At 47.5% G+C, this 16,573-nt stretch overlaps 1 protein-coding gene and 1 pseudogene across 1 annotated transcript; both read left to right on the forward strand.

The window, feature by feature from the left end:
• The first annotated feature begins 335 nt into the window (after positions 1-335).
• On the forward strand, positions 336-2,117 carry LOC147977472 (uncharacterized; annotated as a pseudogene).
• Positions 2,118-13,170: 11,053 nt separating this feature from the next.
• Positions 13,171-15,804, forward strand: LOC147977473 (importin subunit beta-1-like). The gene is made up of 2 exons (XM_087519986.1): positions 13,171-15,599; positions 15,681-15,804. Exons 1-2 carry the CDS (start codon positions 13,171-13,173, stop codon positions 15,802-15,804), a joined length of 2,553 nt encoding a protein of 850 aa, XP_087376112.1.
• Positions 15,805-16,573: the final 769 nt, after the last annotated feature.

The raw sequence follows: 16,573 nt of genomic DNA on the forward strand, positions 1-16,573 counted from the left end.
TACTTACCCCCCTACATTACTGTTAGACTTAGAACCACGACAGCCGGCACGCCCACAAGGGCGAGGTAGACACAAACAACTCCCTCTCATACCTGCGGAATCGTGTTACTTTTTAGTCATATGGCGAGAAAGTGATACAACAAGAAGAAAACAATCAAAACGTATGTCTCTCTAGCTAGCTAGTACCACAGGCTTAAGCTTGTACAAAAACCACTTCTGAGAGGAAGCCAGCCTTGCGTTGATATGGCTATATAAGCTGCTGGGGAATACACAAGGCTGGCAAACACCACGAGAAGTCCATTACCTGCATTTTTTTAATACAGTACTAAATAAAAATGTTGAGTCTCGCTTGGACTCGTCGTGGCGACGCGGAGGTACCACCCACCCCAACCCCAACCTGGGGTGGCTCCTCTCTCCACGGACTCGACATTGAGGTGGTGAGGGAGAAGGACACTGTCCCTGGCGACAACGGCAGCGGTCTAGTTGCAATCCCTTCATATTTCTGGGGTGCCCGGCTGGCGAAGCGGCAAGATGGAGTCTTCCCCTTGTACATGGGCTACTCGGCGGCGAGGGCCTTGGTCGGCAAGGGGACGGGGGCCATGGCAGATCTGAGAAGGCTGTCTCGCGAGGCGGAAGACATGCTGGCGGAGATGTTTGCTAGCATTAGCAGTGATGGCGGAGGCGACGCGGCGCGGCCCAGGGTGGTGCAACTGCGATTGTCGCCGGAGCTGGCGCTGTGGAAAAGCACGCAGCACGCAATCGGCAACGTGTTGCCCACTAAGGGCGCCGGGCTGGTCCAAGCCGCGCCGTAGGTTCTCGCCTTGCTGGGCGCCGCCGACTGGCCTGAGGCGATGACAACAAGCAACGCCCTATCTGGTAGCGGCATGGCGAACCTGCTGATTGGCGCCTACGACGTGCGCACCCTCTTCTCCAACTACGTGGTGGACATGGCATTTTACTACGAGCACGGGTACCACAAGGTGTTCCCCTCCTTCAGCCGCCTCCTGCGCGACGGGCTCGCCGACGCCCGCTCGCTACGAACCCCTGGTGGCCGGCAGCGACGCGAGGCCGTCGCCATCGGCGCGTCCTACATCCGAGCCAAGATCGCATTGGAGGCGGCGCACAGGACGCTCCTCAAGGACCGGTCGGGGCAGATGGACCGCCACACCGCCCAGGTCTTGTCCCTGTGCGAGAGCAGCATCCTCGGCATGGGGGCTGAGGCCATAGCCCGGGGCTTCGATGTTGGCGCCGTCACGAGCGACCTCGTCTTCAGCTCACCCGGCACCGATGTCATCGATGTGGGCAGCGACCTGGTAAACTCCGAGGTCATGAACTCGTTCCTCAACGTGGCCGACATCGCCGCCTCAGGCGTGGTGAGCGAGACGGCGCTGCGGGCCATCTACGACGCCTACGCTGCCACTGGAGCTCGGATGTACACTCAGAGGTGGCACGAGCCTGTGGCCCGGATGTGCATCACCTTGTACACTTGGCATCTGCACAACGACCGGCACATGTTCCTCCGCCGCGCCCTCCTAGGATGGCCCAAGGCCCGCAAGTCCCCGGCGCGGCCCCAGCGCGAGGCCGACTTCGACGAGGTCTTCGACACCGACTTTCATACCACCGGCTTCAGCAGGCCCGTTGACCCTGAGTATGCCTGCAATGGGGAAGAAACCTGCGACCACGTCCGACGCTTCCTCAAAGTAAAAGGAGACCAAGACCACCTGCTGGCCGCCCTTTGGTCGTCCATTGTCACCGGTCCGCTGGAGTACGTCAGGACGGGCGAGGTGGACAAGCAGCGTGAGAAACACCTCATTGAATCCTCGCGCCTGCAAATGGTCCAGCTCTTCTCCAAGGGCCTCATCGACGAAATGGTTTGGCTCGTCGCCCATGCAAGCCACCATGCCTGGCAGGTGAACTATCTGTTTGAGGCCGCCATGTTTGGCAGCATCCTGGACGGGGGCGAGTTGATAGGCAAGCTCGATCGGGCGGAATAGGCTGTCAACATGCATCCATCTTAATTATATTCGGCCGGCCGGCCTGCTGCTGTGATCGATCCGAACGAACGTGGTTAATTCTGCATGCATGCATGTTTTCCTTTTCAAGTCTATATATCTATGTACTGTATTTTCTTTCTTCTTTGGGAATCCCCTTTCTTTCCAATCATACGATGACATTCAACTTTTTTCCATCTCATTCATCCCAAACTCAAAATATTATGTATGTATGTATGTATGTATGTATATATGTATGTATGTATGTTACTTACAGTTTATATACGTGCATCTACTCCTATTTAATTTACATGAGGTCGACATTGGTGTCCTCTCCAAATTCCAACCAAACCTTCTTGGTGTCGTTCGTCCAAGAAGCAAATCTCGGAAATGATATGTTTCATCTCCTACTCACAACTATCCTCAAACACCATCTTTTTTGTTTTGTATAAATAAATACCCATATGGAACGGTAAAAATAGAGCCAGCCATATAATAGCGGAAATTAATTAATTAAGCAACTAGTGTTTTTCTCTTTTTGTTTTTTAAAAAGAAGGATAGCCTTCGGCCTCTGCATCAAAGTGATGCATGCAACCATTTAAAAAAAATTCAAAGCTCATAGATACTTGATCATAAACCCACAATTCATCGGTCTTAACAAACACACCGCAAAAATAAGATTACATCGAATAGATCTCCACAAGAGAGGGGGAGAACATTGTATTAAGATCCAAAAAGAGAGAAGAAGCCATCTAGCTACTAACTATGGACCCGTAGTTCTGAAGTAAACTACTCACACTTCATTGGAGAGGCTATGGTGTTGATGTAGAAGCCCTCCGTGATCGATGCCCCCTCCGGAGGAGCTCCGGAACAGGCCCCAAGATGGGATCTCGTGGATACAGAAAGTTGCGGCGGTGGAATTAGGGTTTTGGCTCTGTATCTGATCGTTTGGGGGTACGTGGGTATATATAGGAGGAAGAAGTATGTCGGTGGAGCAACAGGGAGCCCATGAGGGTGGAGGGCGCGCCTGGGGGGGTAGGCGCGCCCCCTACCTCGTGGCCTCTTGTTACGTGGCTTGACGTAGGGTCCAAGTCTCCTGAGTTGTATTCGATGAGAAAATCACGTTCTCGAAGGTTTCATTCCGTTTGGACTCCGTTTGATATTCCTTTTCTTTGAAACCCTAAAACAGGCAAAAAACAGCAATTCTGTGCTGGGCCTTCGGTTAATAGGTTAGTCCCAAAAATAATATAAAAGTGGATAATAAAGCCCAATAATTTCCAAAACAGTAGTTAATATAGCATGGAGCAATCAAAAATTATAGATACGTTGGAGACGTATCAAAAGACTGCATTCCTGAATGGATTTCTGGAAGAAGAGTTGTATATGGTGCAACCTGAAGGTTTTATTGATCCAAAGGGAGCTAACAAAGTGTGCAAGCTCCAGCGATCCATTTATGGACTGGTGCAAGCCTCTCGGAGTTGGAATAAACGTTTCGATAGTGTGATCAAAGCATATGGTTTTATAAAAACTTTTGGAGAAGTCTGTATTTACAAGAAAGTGAGTGGGAGCTCTGTAGCATTTCTAATATTATATGTGGATGACATATTGCTGATTGAAAATGATATAGAATTTTTGGATAGCATAAAAGGATACTTGAATAAGAGTTTTTCAATGAAAGACCTCGGTGAAGCTGCTTATATATTGGGCATCAAGATCTATAGAGATAGATCAAGACGTTTAATTGGACTTTTACAAAGCACATACCTTGATAAAGTTTTGAAGAAGTTCAAAATGGATCAAGCTAAGAAAGGGTTCTTGCCTGTGTTACAAGGTGTGAAGTTGAGTAAGACTCAATGTCCGACCACTGCAGAAGATAGAGAGAAAATGAAAAATGTTCCCTATGTTTCAGCCATAGGCTCTATCATGTATGCGATGTTGTGTACCAGACCTGATGTGTGCCTTGCTATTAGCTTAGCAGGGAGGTACCAAAGTAATTCAAGAGTGGATCACTGGACAACGGTCAAGAACATCCTGAAGTACCTGAAAAGAACCAAGGATATGTTTCTCGTTTATGGAGGTGACAAAGAGATCATCGTAAATGGTTACGTTGATGCAAGCTTTGACACTGAACCGGACGATTCTAAATCGCAAACCGGATACGTGTTTATATTAAACGGTGGAGCTGTCAGTTGGAGCAGTTCTAAACAGAGCGTCGTGGCGGGATCTACATGTGAAGCAGAGTACATTGCTGCTTCGGAAGCATCGAATGAAGGAGTCTGGATGAAGGAGTTCATATCCGATCTAGGTGTCATACCTAGTGCATCGGGTTCAATGAAAATCTTTTGTGACAATACTGGTGCAATTCCCTTGGCAAAGGAATCCAGATTTCACAAGAGAACCAAGCACATCAAGAGACGCTTCAACTCCATCGGGGATCAAGTCCAGGTGGGAGACATAGAGATTTGCAAGATACATATGGATCTGAATGTTGCAGACCCGTTGACTAAGCCTCTTCCACGAGCAAAACATGATCAGCACCAAGGCTCCATGGGTGTTAAAATCATTACTGTGTAATCTAGATTATTGACTCTAGTGCAAGTGGGAGACTGAAGGAAATATGCTCTAGAGGCAATAATAAAGTTATTATTTATTTCCTTATTTCATGATAAATGTTTATTATTAATGCTAGATTTGTATTAACCGGAAACATAATACATGTGTGAATACATAGACAAACATAGTGTCACTAGTATGCCTCTACTTTACTAGCTCATTCATCAAAGATGGTTAAGTTTCCTAACCATAGACATGAGTTGTTATTTGATCAATGAGATCACATCATTAGAGAATGATGTGATTGACTTGACCCATTCATTTAGCTTAGCACTTGATCGTTTGTTTACTGCTATTGCTTTATTCATGACTTATACATGTTCTTATGACTATGAGATTATGCAACTCCCGGATACCGGAGGAACACTTTGTGTGCTACCAAACGTCAGAACGTAACTGGGTGATTATAAAGGTGCTCTACAGGTGTTTCCGATAGTACTTGTTGAGTTGGCATAGATCAAGATTATGATTTGTCACTCCGATCGTCGGAGAGGTATCTCTGGGCCCTCTCGGTAATACACATCACTATAAGCCTTGCAAGCATGATAAATAATGAGTTAGTTACAGGATGATGTATTACGGAACGAGTAAAGAGACTCGCCGGTAACGAGATTGAACTAGGTATTTCGATACCGACGATCAAATCTCGGGCAAGTAACATACCGATGACAAAGAGAACAACATATAGTGTTGTGCGGTTTGACCGATAAAGATCTTCATAGAATATGTAGGAACCAATATGAGCATCCAGGTTCTGCTATTGGTTATTGACCGGAAACGTGTCTCGGTCATGTCTACATAGTTCTCGAACCCGTAGGGTCCGCACGCTTAAAGTTCTGTGACGATCGGTTTTATGAGTTTATATGTTTTGATGTACCGAAGGTAGTTTGAAGTCCCGGATGTGATCAAGGACATGACGACGAAATGGTCGAGACATAAAGATTTATATATTGGAAGCCTACATTTGGATATCGGAAGTGTTTCGGGTGAAATCGGAATTTTACCGGAGTATCGGGGGTTACCGGAACCCCCCGAGGGGTTTAATGGGCCAAGATGGGCCTTAGTGGAAGAGAGGAGGGGCTGCCAGGGCAGGCCGCGCGCCCCCTCTCCCTCTAGTCCGAATTGGAGAAGGAGGGGGCGGCGCCCCCCTTTCCTTCCTCTCTCCCTCCTCGTTCCCCCTTCTCCTATTCCAACTAGGAAAGGAGGGAGTCCTACTCCCGGTGGGAGTAGGACTCCTCCTGGCATGCCTCCTCCTGGCCGGCCACCTCTCCCCCTTGCTCCTTTATATACGGGGGCAAGGGGGCACCTCTAGACACACAAGTTGATCATTGAGATCTCTCCAGCCGTGTGCGGTGCCCCCCTCCACCATAATCCACCTCAGTCATACTGTAGCGGTGATTAGGCGAAGCCCTGCTGCGGTAGCTTCATCAACATCATCACCACGCCGTCGTGCTGACGAAACTCTTCCCTGAGCTCTACTGGATCGTGAGTTCGCGGGACGTCACCGAGCTGAACGTATGCTGAACGCGGAGGTTGTCGTGGTTCTAAGCCCGACAGTAGAATAGGAGGGTAGGAATGTAGAGGCAAGATCCTAGCTATGAAGGAGTTGTACACGCGAGTTTTACGAGTTCAGGCCCTTCTCGAAGGAAGTAACGGCCCTACGTCTCGGAGCCCGGAGGCGGTCGACTAGATATATGCGTGTGAATTACAAAAGGTGCGAACCCTTGTCTCGGAGGAGGGGGGTGGCTTATATAGAATGCGCCAGGACCCCAGCCAGCCCACGTTACAAAGGGTTCAATGTACATTAAGGCAGGGCGTTACTGGTAATGCTAGTAATAAAGAGATATAAATGGTCTTTTAAGGTTGCAGAGTGAATGACCGACCGTTGTCATCCTGAGTGACGTTAGGCCTTCTACACTCCGAGTGGTTTCTCGTATCGTCGAGTGGTTGTTCGCATAGTCGAGTGTCTTCTATACTGTCGAGTGGAACATAGCTTCACGGTCGAGTGGATGATGATTTTGCTTCGCCCGCTTCTGGTTCCTTTTGAGATGTCCTTGGGGCTTGGACAGATCCATGACCCTACCGTAGGTACATAGCTTCATCAGAGGTGTCGTGCGTTCGGTACTAAGGATCGGTCGATCGTGAAGACATACGACTACATCAACCGCGTTGTCATAACGCTTCCGCTTAACGGTCTACGAGGGTACGTGGACGACACTCTCCCCTCTCGTTGTTGTGCATCACCATGATCCTGCGTGTGCATAGGAATTTTTTTTGAAATTACTATGTTCCCCAACACTTTCCGCTCCCGGGCCACGGCCTGGCCCTTTGAACCAGACAGCTTGGAGATTTTTGAACACTAACTCCAACGGGGGGTGAATCCCATTGCCGCACTCTTTGTACAAGTGCCCTAGCATGCCACAAACGACGCATTAGTCGGGTAGCCTCTCATATTTCACCCTAAAGATCTCCCTCTTCCTTTTTACTACCAAAGAAACAACATTCTTTAGGGGTTTAGTAACATCCACTTTGATTCTGACCCTGAAGAAATTTCCTTCAAAATCCTGAGACTTGGGTTCAGCAAAGATGAACTCTTCTACGGTAGCAGCCAGGGACTTGATCAGGCCAAAGAAGAGCTCTGGAAGATCGTGGATTTGGATCCACATCTCAATTTTGTTTAGTTCTATCGACGATGGCCTGGTGATTCCATCATACGGCTCTATGACGACTGCCTTGCCCTTGAAAGTCCAAGGTCCATCCTCCATAACTCTTTCCTAGTCACCGAGGCAGGAGAATTGCAGGGTGTATAAGTTTTCTTCGAGCGGCCGAAATTTTACCTCTTTCGCTAGATCCCAGGCGACACGCATGTTGCAATAGAACCGGTATTGGCTATACTGTTTGTCCGTGTCCACTCGAGCTATTGTCATCCAGCGGGCAGCTTCCTTTGGGATGTCACCATCTTCTACCACAACGTCAACCAGATCATCCTCCTTCAACCCCAGTTCCTTCATCATCGCTTCCATCTCGCTCATCGCCGCATCAAATGCAGACGTCGAGCCCATCATCGGATCTCTTGCCTGAGAGAACACAGATTCCACAGGCGGGGAGGTTCCCTAAGCCGAACCCTTCCGACCACGCTTGTCAGCCGTCCAAAGACGCCGGCAATCGGTGGAGGAGAGGCGGAGGGGATCGCGGTCTCGACGTCGATGACGAGGCGCCGCCGGGAGGAGAACAAAACCCTAACTCGAGGGGAAGACGATCTCCACAATGGTAGGTGACAAAGCAAGGAGTTGCGGTCTTCTCGCTGGACATGTTTGGCCCATGAAATCTTGATAGTGGTGGAGTTTGTAGGCATGGTGGCGAGCACCCAACTCATGCCTTTTTCTTTCACATCCACCTCCATCTCAGGGTTGTGTATGCCTCCTCATCTGGTGGATGTGTGACGACCATCGGGACACGGTTGCTTTGACCACTCTCCTACGATAGCATAACCGGATGGATTACTAATTGCAGCGCATAAATCCTCTTGCATAAGCATAGTCGGGCATGAGTGTCCCTTCATTATGACGTTCTATTCTCTTTGATTATTTTAGCGCTCATGTATCCACATTTTTTTTTCTAATTTGAGCCAAACAAAATATTCTCTTTTATTGGCACATGCCCACAATTTTTTTAATTTATATCCAACCAGGATAGAACAAACGCACGCTGCTAAGCCATGGCCAGCGCGTAAATTTAATAAAATATGATAGCATCAGATTTGATCTATTTATTTATTTATTGAACATTCTAAGAAATATGAACAACACAATATTCTTGAAACGTCAAAAAAATTGAAAGCCCGGACAATTTTGTGACAATTTTTTTAAAATCCATATAATGTTGGAAAAACACAAACAAAATTAGAAATGGGAACAGTTATTGAAATTCAAAATTAATTTTTTGAAAACATGAACCTTTTATAAAAAATACAATTTTGAGAACAATTCTTTTAAATGTTTGCTTGGACGCAAATATTATTTTGTTTTTGTTAACTTTTTACTAAAACAGGAATTTGTTTTTGAATATGGAACATTTTATAAAATATTAATTTTACAAAACAATCACGAACAATTTTGAAATAGATTTTTAAAATGGCAATATTTTTTTCAATGTTGAGGAAATTCCGATGCCAGCTTTTTTTAAGGTTCTAATATTTTTAAAAACAGGAATAGAATTTGGTAATGCTGATTTTTGAATATTTAAAAAATCTTTGAAATTCTGAATATATTTTGTATATTTTTACTTTATGGAAAATAAAACAAGAAGGGGAAAAAATGAAACAGATAAACCAAAATTTAGTACAACCTCGAATAGGATTTTTTTTTTCTGCAGTGAACTGATGAAAAAAATAGAGAAACGCACCTTGGTTTATTAGTAGGAAAGGAATGGAAAAAGGAAAATAGAAACAGAACACTGAAAAAACAAAAACGGGTCGGCCCAGTCTTAGGCGACCTGTGCATACTTTCAACAATTTGTTGCCTTGTGCAACAAATAAGGTATTCCCAACGCGTGGGCAGGATAATTACTGGGTTGGCTTTGTTGGGCTGGAGTGCGCCCAGCCCAATTGCGGAATTCTGTAGAATTTTTTTGTCTTTTCTAGTGGAGAGACGCACAAAAATTTAGTACCACCTCGGATAGAAAAAAATTATTTTCTGCGGTGAATGGATGAAAATATTGAAGAAACGCACCTTGATTTATTAGTAGGTATATATTTAGAAAACCATAAAAGCAAAAAATTGTAATTAAATAAAAAGTCAATAAATTCTGAAAATATTTTTGAAATAAACTTATTTTTGCGGGTAAACTCATGTATTACTCAGATCACACTGTCCGTACAATCAGATTTGGCTAGCTTTATCGGGCCAAAACCAATCCAAGTCATCGTCCTACCCTCTAGTCTAGCAAATTTATCTAAGCTATATCAACAACCTTATTTTGATTGTGATTACACGAGTAACATAGGAATCACGAAGAGACATAAGGTGCTTAATCTCTCTAACTATAAAAGAATAAATCGATCTATTAAGATCCGAAGCTTGACAGCGACGATGGAGTCCATTTCAACTATAATTGACAAGTCACTCCTTTGAATGGCAAAAGACGGTCTTTCCATGCAAGCACAAAGTTCAGATTCATGTGTTTCTCGGCAAGAGAAGAGTTGTGTACATGCTGAGTAAATAATGCGATCTATATCATCTCGCAGCTTGGAAGAGATGAAATTTCTCGAAGACATCAGATTTATTTTTGAGCAAATATATCCAGCTAAACTTGCTAAAATCATCGATAAAACTGACATAGTATTTTTGTCTTCCTACAGAAACGGGTCCAGGACCCCAAACATCTGAAAAAACAAGCTCCAAAGGAGATGTGGACTCACTAGTTGAACGAGAATAAGGTAACTGATGGCTCTTTGGCCATCTGCCATGCATCACACACTAGAAGATGATCTTGTTTATTCGAGACAGGAAGGTTGAAGTCGCGAAGAATCTTTTGAACTACCGGAAGAGCCGGATGCCCTAGGCACTTGTGCCACCGTGAGGTGGATGGCTTGATGGCAGCAAGGACTTGGTGTGGAGGAGCACTTTGCCGTCCGGTCACGGGGAATAAGCCCCATCTACTTTTGTTTTGCAGAATTGTTCTCTGGGGGTAGCGATCCTTAACAAGAAAGAATTCAGGGTGAAGTTCAATAAATATGTCATTATCACGCATAAGATTATAGGCATAAAGGAGGCTTTGGTCGGCACTAGGAGCATGGAGGATATTGTTCAAGTGCAAGGAACCAGAAGGAGTAGATAATACGGAATAACCAATATGCTCTATATCCATACCTTGACCACTAGCCGTGTGGATTTGATCGGTGCCGGTGTAGCGATCACGGACAGCTAGTTTCTCCAGCTCGCATGTAACATGGTCCGTGGCGCCGGTATCAAGGTACCAGTTAGTATCCACACAGTAGGAGTTAGCAGCGCGAGAGTTGCCACCCCCGCCGCCTCCACCACGCCCACCATTGCCGCGTCCACCGCCACCGCCACCTCCAGCGGGATTGCACACGTTGTTGTTGTAGCTTTTGTCGAACCGTTTCTTGCAGCGCCACGCACCGTGGCCTTCTTCCTTGCAGATTTGGCAGCGTTCGCGGTCACCGCGGTCACCACCCTGTTGGCGCGGCGCACCACCTCCGCCACTGTTGTGTGGGTTGTCGGAGTAGTTGCTGCCGCCATAGCCACCGCGTCCGCCACCGTGACCGCCGCGTCCGCCGCCGTAACCGCCCCGACCACCCTTTGCAGTTAGGTTGGCGGAGTGGTGAGCGGTGTAGGCAGCGTGCTAGGCAGCGATCCGGGCCTCCGCAGATAGAAGTAGCGAAAAAAGTTCGCTGAGACCAATCGGCCGATCGGTGGCAGCGCGCGTGGTGATGGAGGTGACGAACCCATTGTAATCGGGCTCGTGCATGAGTCCCTCAAGGATGTGCGAGACGATATCATCCTCCTCCAGGGGCTTTCCTGCAGCAGCAAGTTCATCCGCTAGCCCCTTCATCTTTGTGAAGTAAGCGGAAGCAGAGAGATCGCCCTTGCGGGCGTTACCGATGGCCGAGCGAAGCTGAATCTGGCGCGCCCTGGACTGCACGGAGAAGCTTTCTACCAGGGCTTGTCAGACACCCGCGGCCGTGGTGTGATTGGACACCTGCATTAGCACTTCGTGAGACAGAGATGCAAGCAAAAAAGTAAGCACCTGTTGATCTTGGGTAACCCAGATCGCATGCTCTGGATTAGGTATCTCGGTGGTCTCCTTCTTCCCGTTGTTGTCCTTCTCGATGACGATGACAACAGCGGGTTCCCTGATCGAGCCATCAAGGTAGCCCATCATCGCCGTGGCCCTGATGCGCGGGAGGACTTGGACCTTCCACACCAGGAAGTTGTCGCGGGTGAGTTTCTCCGTGATGGTGTGGCCGAGGGAGGCAAGCGAGGGCATGGCCATGGCGTGGGAGGAGAAGGAAGATGACATAACCTACATGAGATGGAAGAACTAGGCTCTGTATACCATGTAACAATAGCTGGAAGCGCTTGCACGATGCAGGGGCGCGTTGCGTGTTAATAAAGGCCAGAGGCCGGCGGCTTACAGGGAGTTAGGATTAGGTTAGGTGTGGATTGATCTCCAAGCTAACTATAGGATCATATCACAACAATCTAACCTATCCTAACAGTTTACAACGCACACCACGCCCTAGCTACCACGGTTCATAAACATGACGGTGACATACAATTACATTGTTTAACAATGTTTAGTATAAATCCAGTACTTTGCAAACTACGGTTAGTAGATTAGGGCATCTCCAACAAGGACCCTCAAATGGACATTGTATATGTCCGCGGAAGGTGATAGGGGAGCCGACCATTCAGCCGTGCCCACATGCATTCCAAAGGGATTTGAACAAACCGGATGGATTTTCATGCAAGCTAGACGATTTTTATTTAAACCGGATCAAATTCATTACTTTTTTTTTACATATTTCCACTAAACAAAAGCAGACGGCACTTTATTAACCTGGTCTAAAATCTAAAATCTTGGCCGGCTGTGGAGGTGTCTTTGTTCCATGCCCTGTCTTCCCCTTGTTCTGGAAGCTCAATGGCCGTGAGCCATGAGAAGTAAAGCCGCGGGAGGGGAAGAATATGACACGAGACATGAGACAGTGCTGCGTCCATGTCGCAACTCCTCTTCGTCGCTGGAGTCCATCATGTGGACATTGCCGGTCGTGGATGGGATGGCCTTATGGTCGTTGCAGCCGGGTGTGATCCACGTGGGCATGCGTCTCCTCTTCGCGCAACTCCTCAACGATCTATGCGAACAGTGAATCGCGCTCCTCCGCCATGATGAGTAGCCGCCATCGTCCATGGCAGATGACGCAGGCGTTGCGGATGGATAATAGTAGCGTCCACTACTCATTCAGGAAGCCCGGATCTTCCGCCATCATGGCCGCGACGACATTGTTGTTCGCGTGCTCGCCATCGGCTGACCCTGCGCGAGCGGTAGGGTCATCGGACTGGTCGTCTTCGCTGACCTTCTATGAGTTCACCGGCAAGCTAGCCTCTATCCGACTCGCATGACGGGCCTGCCAGTCGTCCGCAGAGCCGGTCAGGCGAGAGCTTGCTCCATCTCGCGTAAAGTGCGATATAAACGGGCGCTGATTGTTTTTTTAAGATACGCCTGGGCTTTGTTCGTGCGTGCGGCAGGGCCCACTGCGTTATTTTTTAGGCCGGCTCAACCTGACCTGAGCGACACGGAAGGTCTCAACCGACCTCATATTCTCTTCTCACGGCGGTGATCTAATCGCCTCGACCCGGGAACAAGCAGTCGACCTCATATTCTCTCCGGACGCCCGTCGTCGCCGTTCTCAATTCAGTTCACCGTCATTGCTCGTCCCTCATTAGCATCCAAAAAAGTAGGTCGACTTTCTTACTGCTTTTGCTTTTGCTAACCGACGATCGACTTGTGCTTATTTGATCCGTGTTTGCTGCAGATACATACATCCATGGATATCACCAAGGTTCTACTGGACGCTCAGCACCGCGACAACGGCGTACGGTCAGCGGCAGAGGCCGATCTCAAGCGCCTCCAGGAGCTCGACCTCCCCAGCTTCCTCGTGGGCCTGTCGTCGGAGCTCTCCAGCGACGACAGCCCAGCCGAGTCCAGGAGGCTCGCCGGCACAATCCTCAACGACTCGTTGTGCTCCTCTGACATCCATCCGATCGATGATCCACTCGTCCAGCGGTGGTTCAGCGTTGATCCATCCATCGGATCCAAGATCAAGGAGTCGTCGCTCACAACGGTGCTAGCATCTCCGGTTGCCGACGCCAGGCACGCCTCCTCGCAGATCATCGCAAAGCTCGCGCGTATCGAGGAGTGGCCGGACCTCCTTCACCGGTTGCTGGGCAACGCGGCACAAAGGCAGGGCATGTCGCCGATAAAGCAGCAGGCGGCCCTTGAGGCGCTGGAGCATGTCTTCAAGAATAACTACACGTACCTCAAGCAGGATCAGGTGGACGACGTCCTCAATGCCCTCATCGTGGAGGCGAGCCGCGTGGAGGACGACCTAACCCGCGATGTCCGCCTCGCAGCAGTTAGAGCTCTACGTAACGTTCTACGGTATGAAGTTTGTAGAATTTTTAAAGACGATGATGAGAGAACCCGTATAATGGCCGCAGTCCTCAATACCGCTAAATCCGAAGAAGCGGAGTTCAGACAGGTGATCTTTGAGTGCCTTGCTGCGATTGCATCCAGACATCACGCCAAGTTAGAGCCCTACATGGAAACCATACTCGGGCTTACAACCCAAGCTTTGAAAGGAGGCGTGAAATCTGTCACGCTCAAATCTATTGAGTTCTGGACCACTGTTTGTCAAGAAGAGATCAGGCGACAAGACGACCTTCGTGATGATGATGATGATGATGATGATGATGATGGTGATGATGATGATGATGATGATGATGATGTCCTTGCTCCTGATTGTGGCTTTCTTGGCAAGCCCCTCTCTTCACTTGCTCCACTTCTTCTAGAAACTCTTTTAAAGCAAGACAGAGATGATAGCTTCAAAGACCTATCCACAAGTGCTATGGAATGCCTAAGCCTTGCCGCTATAAGTATTGGGGATGCTATTGTCCCTCCCGTGATGCGGTTTTTTGAGGTTAACATCATAGCGCCTGATTGGCAAAGTCGCAAGGCAGCTACGTTTGCATTAGGTTATATCCTAGAAGGTCCCTGTCTTAAGAAACTTGCTCCCGTGATCAACCCGTTGCTTGACATGATGAAAGACCCAAACATGCACGTAAGAGGCACTACCGCGTGGACCCTGCAACGGTTGTTTGAGCTTCGGCATTCTCAAGCTAGTCCAAATAGAATCATTACAAATGCAAACCTTCCTCGGATCGTGGCTGTGTTGATAGAGAGTAGCAAAGATGTCCCAGAAGTGTCCGAGAAAGTATCTGGAGCTATATATTTTCTTGCTCGAGGTTACGGAGAAGATACAAAATCAAAGTCAAAGCCAAACTCGCCCGAGCTTTCACCTTATGTTAGGCCTGTTATTGACGCTCTCCTTTCTGCTACGGAACCTACCCCTTTCGGGCTTCCAGCATGTGCATCTGCTTATGAAGCATTGACTGAGATTGTAAGAGTCAGCAACACAAGAGAATTTGAAGCTTCCCTAGCTATTAGAACGTTAATGCCTAGTATCATGAGAAGATTGAATATGGTGCTCAATCATGATGGTGTAGTAATTTCATCAGGTGACAAGATGAATCGTGGCCTTCTTGAGGTTTTGTTGTGTGGTCTAGTTCAACTCATAATCGAGAAGATGGGCAGCTGGGATATAATCGAACGATCTGCACTTAGGGACTCTGCTCAATGTGTATTGCTGCTATTGTGTCGCGCCTTAACAAGCGATAGTTCTAGTGCACGTGATAAAGCAGCCCTTGCCATTGGTGCTCTTGCTCATTCCATTGGTCCAGATTTTGGGGAACACATGCCTATGCTCTTGCAGTATTTTACTGTGAAGCGGCTCTCTCCAACTTATTTAGAGGTGATGTGTGATATTTGCCATGTCTTGGGAGATAAAGTGGCGGTGCCATGTTGTGATCAAATTATGGACGTTCTTTACAAAGGCATGTCAGATGTCGCTCTTATACATTCAATTATGGCATGCTTTGGAGAGATTGCCCTTGCTATCGGTCGGAATTTCGAGAGGTACTTAGAGACTGTTATGAAAATGCTTAAAGAAGCTGCCAACGGAAAATATCGTGCTGATGTTTCAGAAGAGAGTAAGGTTGAGTATGACGACCAGCTTAGAGAGGGAATGTTTAAGGCCTACTCTAGCATATTGCGGGGCATAAAGGACCCAAAATCTGGGTTTAAGGTAATGGCGACTCTAATGGAGTTCAGTGAAGCTGTGTGCAAGGAGCAGAGGAGGTGCACATCATTTTCTCAATGCCTTGCTTCGTTTTGGTTGGCTGTTCCTTGTCATTGATCATGTGCGTATTTTTGTTTCAGGAATACAAGTGTGGTGCACGCTGGGGTTGGTGCCTTTTCTGATCTTCAGTCGATTGTTGGGTCATGGATCGAGGACATGATCCAGGTTCAGTCAGCAGTCATGGAGGTTGAGGCCACAAATTAAGGCATGCATTTTATTTGCTCAGCATGCATGTAATCATCCATCCATCCATCAGCTTATGGGTGTATCATGCTGATAATCATTCAGTATGTATAAGCATGGGATCGATTTTCTGCACCTCTTCTTGCAATGATAATCTTGCATGCTTCCATCTTGATCTGCAGGCTTAGTTAGGTGTGTGTCGCTTCCTCGAATCAGTAATCGTTCATTCATTTCCTCCCAACCTTTTTGGGGAAATATAAGCATCTTTTTGTTATATATGATCGGATCCGATTGTTAAAGCAGATTGATTCGTTCAGTTCCTTGCGGCTGCACCATATGTACATATTATATACCCAAGCATCTATTTCCGGGGATGTTTTTGCTTTGAGGTTTCACCACTTGGCTGAAAATGACTGCTTGGTAAACATGTTCAGGGCACGTGTATTTGTTTGGGAGATGACCGTGTACGAATATGTGGTGTCTTTAGGTTTTCGTTTGAATTTTTTTGAACGTGTGTACGTGTTTCGTTGGTTTGCCTGTTAAATGATATGGGTGTAGTTGTAACGTGACATATGTCACGGGGTGTAACTTGTGTGCGTGTGTTGTAACTTGGGCAGGTTGTTGGAGGTTAGAGATCCTTATCTTGTATAGTCTTGGATGAGGGGTCAAGCTAACACAACAACCTGCCAACCGATGTAATCTTGTCTTGCTATTTAACACGTACGCGTCCCCGTCAGGAGGTATACGCTTCACCTCTTTTCTTTCATGGTATCAGAGCCTACCTCGGGTT

The sequence above is a fragment of the Triticum urartu genome, chromosome 4A, assembly GCF_056163025.1.
Source record: "Triticum urartu cultivar PI428250 chromosome 4A, HENAU_Tu73, whole genome shotgun sequence".
NCBI lineage: Eukaryota > Viridiplantae > Streptophyta > Magnoliopsida > Poales > Poaceae > Triticum > Triticum urartu.

Bases quoted from the DNA above. Each gene is read 5' to 3' on its own strand.
- LOC147977473 (XM_087519986.1), top strand. From the start codon at position 13,171: ATGGATATCACCAAGGTTCTACTGGACGCTCAGCACCGCGACAACGGC. The intron at 15,600-15,680 runs GTGCACATCATT...TTTTTGTTTCAG, and splicing joins GTGTGCAAGGAGCAGAGGAG to GAATACAAGTGTGGTGCACG.